Below are 9975 nucleotides of genomic sequence, written 5' to 3'. Positions count from 1 at the left end.
ATCTGTGCTATAAAGCCTAAGAAACACCCGTTTATTGTAGATATTCATACGCTGTTACGAGAAATCCAGTCAATAGGCGGACACGTTCGGTTCCTCTGGGTTCCAGGGCATAGTGGCATCACTGGAAATGAGCTTGCCGACAAAACTGCCCGACAAGGTCCGTTCGAAGACAGAACACAGATGCCTTTGCCCTTAAGTGACATTCGCCGTGAGATGTCCAAGAGTGTCGCGACAAAATGGTTGCGGCAATGGAAGAAATGTGAAGGTAACAAGCTTCATACCCTTCACCCTACTACAGATAAATTTCAGGACCATCGTCACCTCTCGCGTCATGACAGTGTATTGTTAACACGACTGCGCATTGGACATACACGCTTAACACACTCACATCTCTTAATGGGCAATGAACCTCCTACCTGCGAAATATGTGACTCAGACCTTACAGTAATGCATCTGTTTGTTTGCAGGAAGCTGGAACCTTTCCTTAAACCACTTTTAGCACCACTAAGAAGATTAAACATTCCATTTCATCCGTGTTTGGTGTTAGGTCCTGAACCTCAGATTCCACTCAAAGACTTATTCACGTTCCTTCAAAAAAGTGGCCTCAAGTCACTTCTCTAGTATACATGAATTTTTGGAGCCCTTTACACTCTATAGGCCTTATTACCCATTTGTATATTAGCTAAACATAGCACATTAGTTTTACCCATAAGCACTAACATACTACATATTAAATCAGCTAAACAGGATCTTGGCGCTATTTGGCCCTCGTGTTGCCCTTGCGCCATAAAACACCAACAAACAAACAAACAGCATACTTGGAACACAAGTATGTAAATATTACTTATAAAAAGCACAACATCCGTTCTAAAGCCATATAACTTCTTCAGAAGTGGCATACTGACCTCATTCGTGTTTCCCCTTGATGAGGCCCTACGGAGAGCCAAGGTAGCCAGCATAAGTAATATGGTTCTGCAGTGCGGCACGAGCGGGAGCGTCAGCTGTGCAGCCGATAATCTACCTTTGAGGAGTAGCCTTCACCCTCGTAGCTCTACTCGATGGTTGGTATGGAAACTACACTTCCAGCGAACATCTTTATGAATATTGACATGTTTGGATGCTTCTGTCCAAACCACAGGCCTGATAATGTGGTACTAGCAAATCTTTTCTGTGGTGGTAGCTCGTTGACGCTGAGCTGGATGGGCCAAATCGACGAGCGCGATGTCTGGAATGATGGGCTCCCGTCCGTGTTGATGATCAGCGTCAGGTTTCACTTTTTGACACCATCCTCGCTTAGGCCCTTGTATCTGGATGCACTCGTCACATCTGTTACCTCTGGTTGTAACAAGGATTCTTCAATATTTTTCATGTTTTTGCTCAGCTCTTTCTTCTACTTTGAAATTTCGTGCTTCAGCTGCTCACCAATATCTAGAGGCGTAAAGTATAAACCAGCCTTCATGACCACCTCCCTAATCATATGAAAGTTCGCACGCAGCACATGCCAACCCTGTAGTAGCTCGAAAGCTGCACCAGACTGCTTTCGAGCAGTCCGGTACAGCTTTCACAGTACAAGTATTTTCTGGCTACTGCAAGGGTCCTCGAACACCACAGCTTCCAAAACAAGTACTTGCTCCGTGGTGGAACATGAGCCGTCACTCCGTACAGCGGAGTGACGGCTCACGGCTCTAGGAAATGCTCAGAGTCCAGGTCACCCTGTGGCACTTGCTATAGACATCAACATAGCGATGGCAGCCGCTTTAGTTGTAGTAGAGTGCGGCAGAATGGCGCTGCCGAACTCCGCGAGGCATCGTTGAAGGCGATTATCGTCATTGAGCAAGAAAGGAGAGGAACGGGTGCCTTCTTCCGCCTCCCCTCTCTCCACCTAAGTGCTCCCTTCGGTGTCACTGACATCATCTACATCCGAAGGCTATTCGTCAGAGTGGCTGGTAGAATTGGCTTGGTTTTTCAAGCTCTTCGTCAGAAGGCGAACTGCACGATGACCTCCTACTGGAGCTACCCAAGGAGCTATCCGGGGAAGTAGGAGGCTCGTCGCTGTGTCCAGGACACGCGGGTTCCGGTGGTGGTTCGCTAACTGCCTGTTGATTTGACGGGGAATTTTTCGACACAGTCTCCCGCTTGTTTTTGTCATGCAGACATTGCGTCGACCGAGGAAGTATAAAGTCTTCATCACAGTCTAGATACCGTTTTCTTCGTTTTGGCGTCCTAGGGCTGGCCATGTTGACCACTGGCGGCCACGGAGGAGAAAACCAATGGAACTCTCCTTGTTGTTATGCACAGCCGGTGCGAACGCAACAAAACATGTGAATCGATTGTACCTTGGCTCAGCAAGGATTGCGAATCGGGATTATTATTTTTACACGAGGCAACGTTAGCACATTGGTTGGAACAATTCAAAGCAGGATTCTATCTAGATTCCTACTTTGCATATTATTAAAACCAGTTTTCACATATTTGAATCGTACATATAATTGTTTTCTTTTTAGTTTCTCAGTGAATTCGAAACTGACGCAGTGCTTAATTTTTTTGGGAAGGTTAATCTTTTCTTTTTTCTTCCAATGAGCCATCTGTGTTTAAAAATAAATTATGATAAATGTTAATGTTCGCTTATCATATTAACTTTGAGCCCGGTTATAGCCCTGTACCACGGCCGCTTGTCTTCTCTTTTTCGTACAAATGTTGGCCTAGTTTCGGTTTTTGCACTTCTTTTTTTTTCTTTTTTTTTTTTTAAAAAAAAGAAAAGAGAGGTTTCACATGGGAACTTATTCAACTGTGTTGAACCAGTTGACTAGAGTGATTATGAAATCGTGCCCACATTACCAAGTTACTAACCACAGCTTATGGCATACTTAAAACCGGAATATTATTCGAAGCGGTAGGCCCGGAGGCCTACCGCTTTGAGTAATGTCATTCATCGCCTTCTGATGGATCCCAATGGCATTCATAACTAGGGACCATGGCTTTATATAACGTGATTTTTTGCTTAGCTATGCAACTATATTTATTTCTCAAAAACTTCACTTAGGCACCTGGTTTTACTCTTGCTGCTAATAGCGTGGCACGTTCATCCTTCATCACTCAAATAAAATAAACAATTCTTACTATCCTTAGTGTCAGGTTGCAATTATGATAGGACTTCTTTATTTTTGGGTACCTTTTTATACAGGATGTAAGTATTAATTACACGTCATATTAGGGGACGTGGTTCGCAGCTCGCACATAAAACTGGCTTTGCGGCTTGTGATTTCGCAGTAATGGACATGGGTCGGGCACAAAAGTTATTGCGTTCCTTAAAGCTTTCCTGCCACTTGTGCAAGCAGCACCAAGCTCCTACTCACGCTACCAACTGAAATATTTCAGGTGTGAATGAATCTTCCAATATTTAGCATATCACAAGACCCGTGGGTTTTCATGCAAATATTTTAATCCAGCTGGCTTTGATTTAAAGCAAAACAATAAGAATAATGTGATGAAGGAAAAGAAAGATCTCGAGAGAAAATAATTTCACGTATTCATGATGCATGTGATGTGGCACGTGATTCAGTAGCGGATAGGACCGCATTGAGCCACTTTCAGGCCGGCGATCCTCGTCGGAATCGAGTCATACAAAGCGTAAACGAAGTGTCGATTTTGGCGCAAGTTTTCCCATTTGTGTTTCAAGGCTTCCCATAGCTGTTCTGAGGTCGCCTTTTCAAGCCCTCGCTTCTTGGAGTTTTCTTCATCTTACGCCAGACATTTTTAATTATATTAAGGTCTGGAGACCTCGCTGGCCAGTCGAGCCTCACGACCCCCAAGCTGTCGAGGAGGTGGGGGACTGATCTCGCCGTGTGGATAGCTGCACCGTCCTGCAGGATTAGAAGCATGCCATCTGCATAAGGCCCATCCACAACATGTGGAGACTTGCTCCACGATATCCGAATAACTTTCTGACGTCATCCCTCCACATATCTTGTGCCGGGGACCGAGGCCGTCATGGCTGATTTCGCCCCACACGTGAACGCACGTTCGCCCGCTGGAACTCACGTCCTGTAGCCCTCCTAATACTCATGTAGCCCTCCTAATACCAGAGTAAGGAACAAAAATATTGTCCTGAAATCGGGAATTACAAAAACTTACCTTCATGCGTATGGGCGCCACACCCTCTACTGCTGGTCCCAGCGTGTGCAGAATGACGCCTCATCTGTGAACACACTGCGCCACTTCTTCGAGCACCTGGACTCGACGACAGACGCAGACTCCATGCGCTGTTTGCGGTACCTGTCGTTTAGGAGACTCTTGTGCAGCGATCCTGCTGTGGATACTTGCTCCATGGAGCATTTTCCGAATGGTTGAGACACTGACATTTTCTAGATCAAGTTCGTCCCTTATCTCTCGCGCGCTCAAGAAAGGGTCTATGACGCACGCTGCGACAATCAACTTGTCCTCTTCCGTCGGCTTCGCCCTTTCTCGCCCACTACGCAGATCAGCTATGTGGCCCTCTCGGTAATAAGCTTGCAGAACTCTGCTAACTGTAGCCGTGGGGCGCCCCATGGACTGGCATATTTCTCTGAGTCATGGTAGGCCCCATTAAACCAATAGCTCTTCGCTCATCGGGTGTCAGACAGGGTGCCATTCTGCAATAAAACATTCATAGAGTGCGGTATTTACACATTTATGCTCCGGATTACGGAACGGATTTGCTTTGGCTATGATTCTGTTTGGTTATATCAGGAAGTTGTAGCGCACCCCTCTACACACTAATCATTGTAACACCTTTGAAGGTGTATATGGCTTGTCCTATAACTAACACTCATGTTGGTGTAGCAAAACGCCCTAAAAAGGGCGTTATTCCTAACACCCTTAAAGAAGGGTGTTATTCCAAACACCTTTAAATAAAGCTGTGATACCACACTGCACCTTTTTATTAGGGTGTTATGACTGCAGTGGTACAGCCTCTTTAGAGGTTTACCGCTGTCAGAAACGCTAGTAAAAAAAGTCGCAATAGTGCATGGAAAAATGACTGCAAATGAGTCGAAACATGCCTGGTTCACTTTTTATTTTTCTATCAAGGTTCTGGTTTATGCTATTTTGTTCAGTAGCTTAATCGCCTCTGCTCGGAGTGGGGAGTAAGCCACCTTGTGGCCAAGTCTTTCGAGAAGACATGCTGTGTTGTAGACTTTCTTGTCATATTCTATTCCAAATAGCCAGTAAGCTGCCATGGTGCGACTCTGCCCTCCTCAGCATCCGCTACATCGAACAGCCTCGGCTGATCCGCGTGGAGACTCATCAGCTCTGCCGCCTCCAGATCTTCTCCAGCATACGTGATGCACGGCACCACTGGTATAGTTCTCTCCTGCAGACATAACAGAATTGGCAGTTGCAGAATAAAAAGCTATAAAATTGCAAGTAAGCGATAGATCTTAATGAGAATGAGTTTATTATGTTACCACTAAAATTTATTCTTATTGTCTACTGATGCATTTCATAGTCGGGGCGTTCAAAAAAAAAAAAAAAGCAAAGCACTTTACTTTTATACTTTGAGAAAAAAGACACGCTGTTAAGATGATATTATCTTCACTTTTTTTAGACATTACATGTTCAGATGGCCGGTGGACCATTGGGTAATTAACTACAATTAATTAATGCTTAGTTTGTGGCTTTATGTTTCATGTTACAGTTACATGCCAAGGAAAGCTAAACCAATTTACACTATTTACAATAAAAGCTACTGGCGTAGAAATTTTCATCAAGAATGTATCACCTTTCTGATACAGATATAAAATGCACGAAGAGATGTTCGTAAGACTGATGTGGTGCTTGTAAGAGTGGTGCTCCCATGACACAAATTGTCATGAATAAATTGCACATATTTGAGCACTGTGCCGCCCTTCAGCGCTCAAAGTTTTAATGCATTACTGCACTTATGGCTTCTTTTCCTTGTGAATCTGAAGCACTCGGCAAGCGGGTTCCTGTATCCCTTGCGAAATATGAGCGATCTCGCCACGTGCCCCTGGACCCCATCCATCATCAGGGACTTCGTTTAGCAATTGGAGCCTTCAGAACGTCACCTGTGCTCAGTCTCTATGCCGAGGGAAATGAGATGTCCCTTGACAGACGGCGTTTCTCCCTAGGGTTTATGTATTCGTTAAGGATACGCTCAGTCGCTCAGCATCCAGCCCGGGAGGCTGTGGAGAACACTAAATACCAGAAGACATTAGAAAACAAGCCTAGCATTATATCTCCATTCGCGATTAGAAACCGGAATTTGACAGAGTCAGTTGGGATAGACAGTAAGCTCCCAGTTGCTACAGTTGCAAGGTCGGTGGGACCATGGGATTTTAACTGCATACGGTGTGATTTTTCACTAACGAAGTTTAATAAGAAGGAAACTCCAACTGAGGTCATGTGACAAGAATTTTACGAACTCCTCAAGAAACATGATTTTCATTCCCACTGCTACACAGACGGTACAAAAACTGGATCATTTGTTGGCTGTGCTATGATTGGCCCTGCAGTAAGAACTGTTCGTAGGCTGAATTCGTCCGCTACTGTTTTCACTGCTGAACTGCAAGGCCTTCTGCTTGCAGTAGATCATATTATCCAAACAAGTAACTCTCGGTCAGTTATGTATACAGATTCGCTGAGTGCTTTGCGGGCTCTGACGTTGCTTGAAATTCCAAAGAATGCCCTCGTTGTTTTATTACAAAACAAAATAGTAGCAGCAACGAGGAAAGGATGTAATGTTCTAATCTGCTGGGTACCGAGCCATGTCGAAATCCCAGGGAATGATGAGGTAGATCGTGCTGCGGGCACTTCTGGCACCCGTGCTGTAGACATCAGTTGCATCCCATATAGAGATTACTGTGCCCTAATCAAATACCATGTTAAAGGGACCATGAAATGATTTTAAAATCGAGTTTCATCCACCGCACGTCGTAAAAGGTGTGAAAAGAAACACAAAAACACAAAAATAGGGAGCCCAAAAAAATTATTTGCTATAGAACTTTTAAAAGAAAACTGGACTCTTTTGCGCCTTCCTTCCTTCGCCTGTTCACTACGATGCATACGCAGAATCGGTGCACGTCAGCCGAATCCACATCGCCTATTGGGTAAGAGCCTACCTCACCAGCACCGCGATCGTAAACAATAAATAGCCGGCGAATGTTTCCTAAAAGTTTTGTTAAATAATATTCAGATCCACATTTTGTAGCATAATTAGAGATGTGTGGCGAAAATTGCCAAATTTGATACTGCTGAGAGCCAAGCGCCATCTATCGTGTGGTAAACGAAGCAACTACTGCGCGTGCGCAGTAGGGCAGGGCCGCCAGTTACTTGGGTGACGGCGACCGACGAACATTTATTTTCTTTGTTTTCCTTCCTCTTAAAACTGACTGACTGAACGTTTATTTTTCTACGTGTTCTTCCCGCGCGTGCCGACTTCAAGCAGCAAGAAAACAGTACTTAAAACAGACCACGACGAACAAGAACGCTGGATTCACCGACTCCGACGAAGCGTATAGGCCTAGCAGGCATTCCGACTCGGCGCTGCGTTGCTTCGTCGCAAGACCGTCTGCCTACGACCGGCTGGCGTGCTAAATGGAATATGCCCGCGCGACCCTTGTGGACCCTTCCCTTATTATAGTTTGATTACTGACCTCAATTCTAGATTGAGGTGAGGAGGTCAATCTCTTCCCCTTGTTTTCCGAGGCAGTGTTGACGAACACTCGTCGAAAAGGGACTCTCGTCGATTCTATCTTCTTGTTTTGTGTGATATAGAGCTGAAATAAACGCCGTATGGATTGCCTTCGTAACACGGTATGTACACTTTGTTATTGGTATGCCATTTTTATTCTGACAGACTGCACGTCACTGTCGACCCCGGTCCAACCTTTCTTTGCCGAGTGTCGCGTCAGTAGAGAGTTTTAGTAGATCGTGTTTTCAGGCCACGCTAATCGTAGCGGGAGCTCGCGCTGCCACTTCGATGCATGCTCTGAAGCGCGCGCTCGTAGCGGTAGCGGGCCTTTGAAAACGATCTACTAAAACTCCCTAGTATCGAGTTGCAATCGTAAAAGAACGGTCCCGAAGCGCTTACCAACAGCGCGAATACAAGACTTCCATCAAGCGCGCGCGTCCGCTCCGAGTGTAAGCAGGTATTTACGTGGCTCTTGCTGACACTCGTAGTTCAAACGTATCTTTTTTAACGTCGGCTCGCTCCTGCATCTCCGAGGCCGCGAAAAACGCCATCTACGTCGCTTTGCAAACGACTGACACGGGCCGGCCCTTCTGCCAACAATGACGGGGTGGTGACAAGACTCGCCGCACTTCCCAACAGGCATACCGGCGTATGGGACTAGTCCCATGCTGTCGCTGTAGCGCAACATATCTCATTGAATTTCGCTCAGCTGCGATGCGGCGATGAGAGGAGCCGATTCAGGAAATACGTCGGTGACATCAGCGCAGTAAAACCTACCGGCGCACCCCAACTCGTTGCCGCTAACACTCCCATTCTCCTACTGCCGAGAGAACTTCCGGTTCCGGAAACGGTCTACGTCACGGCTTCTTTTGCGGTCAGTTGGAGAGAATGAAAAAGTCGATATTTCAATAATTTTTTGTGTAAAAGTTAATAAACCGAGACGAAAACGGATGCCTGTTCGGCATTCAGTGAACATTGACGGTTTAATGTAAAAGTTATCTGGAAAAAGTAAAAAGGTCATTTCATGGTCCCTTTAAAGCTCAGTGGCAATCAGAATGGAGCCTAAAGGTGTCAAACAAACTGCACATGATTACGCCTTTTCTTAGTAAGTGGCAGAGTGCTAGGCACAGAGACAGGTTTTATGAGGTAGTCCTTTGTCGACTACGCATTGCACACACGCGGCTCACGCACGGACACCTCTTACGCGGTGAGGACCCTCCTGAATGTGGACATTGCCAGGAACCATTGAGTGTCTTACATATCCTCCTAGAATATCCTGCTTATGATGAAAAAAACCTCCACTACTTTTCACAACTGTACAAAGAGCATGTTCCTTTACACCTATGCGTGTTACTTGGGAATGAGCCACTACTCCCATCCACCCAGGTTTGTAAGTTTTTAAAAAGCGTTGATTTTTTACACAAATTGTAGCATTATTTATAATGTAAGGTCCTGCTCCTATTTTATACATTTTTTTTTCAATTACCAGCTACTAAAGCTCTTCTCCGATATCCTCTTCTGCAATAGTACCATTTCTTGGTACATCATAGCCTTAGTTGCTTTTGCGCTACAAAACCCCAATCTACTACTACTATTCTCCACGTGCCCCTTGCGGATCTGAAGCCGACAGTGCAATCACCGAGCCGCTTCAACTGATCTGTCGAAAGTGGCGGTCAGTGCTGAGCAATCGGGAGGAGTTCGCTGGCGCAGCGATTGAATGCCAGCTCGCATGGGTGAAGTTTGGCCTCTACTCTATGACAGCATTGGGGTTTCGATGTTTGTGCTAACGTTCAATTCACCGCGATGACAGCTATCACATCAATTTCTTGAGTGGTGCTTCACGAGAGAAAGCTATAACAGCATATGACATCACTGCAAGTCTCGCAACGAGCTGTTCGAGAGACGAAGCGATACTGAGTAGGGCCACCGCTCCCGCCGAAGCCAACCAGCTGGAATTGCAATCGACGCGGGTGGAGTCTTTGCACTACATACTTGGGGATATGCTTAGGTACGCTGATCAATTCCCTGTTAAGTTCAAGCGGTAAATTTAAGCTGTGCATGCCTGCCTCAACAGAGACAGCTTTTTGTGTTGATCGTGGGGCTGACGGTAGGCTCAGTGGGCTGACAAGAACTTTGGGAACTGTGGAACCTGGCACACAGTGGCGGTGCTGGCGGACCTTGCTCTGCTCTCGGCCACAGAGACCGGCCGCTCGACGCTCCAGATCTGCGAACACTCGCGATTTGCAAGGAAACGGGGTTCTAGTGAAGCTCCGAGTGCAATTACA

The 9975-nt window shown here is 45.8% G+C and overlaps 1 protein-coding gene across 1 annotated transcript; it reads left to right on the top strand.

Annotated features, from left to right (window-relative positions):
* Positions 1–6763: 6763 nt before the first annotated feature.
* Positions 6764–9121, top strand: LOC120842790 (the record flags this gene model as incomplete). Its single annotated transcript, XM_040213966.1, has 2 exons — positions 6764–6865; positions 8732–9121. Coding segments are annotated over 2 exons (492 nt in total), but the record flags the coding sequence as incomplete, so codon positions are not given.
* Between the last annotated feature and the right edge of the window lie 854 nt (positions 9122–9975).

The sequence above is a fragment of the Ixodes scapularis genome, unplaced genomic scaffold (assembly GCF_016920785.2).
Source record: "Ixodes scapularis isolate PalLabHiFi unplaced genomic scaffold, ASM1692078v2 ptg000320l_1___fragment_1__unscaffolded, whole genome shotgun sequence".
NCBI classification, from domain to species: domain Eukaryota; kingdom Metazoa; phylum Arthropoda; class Arachnida; order Ixodida; family Ixodidae; genus Ixodes; species Ixodes scapularis.
Note: the sequence above shows the minus strand (reverse complement) of the source record. Positions and strands in the feature narration are given on the sequence as shown.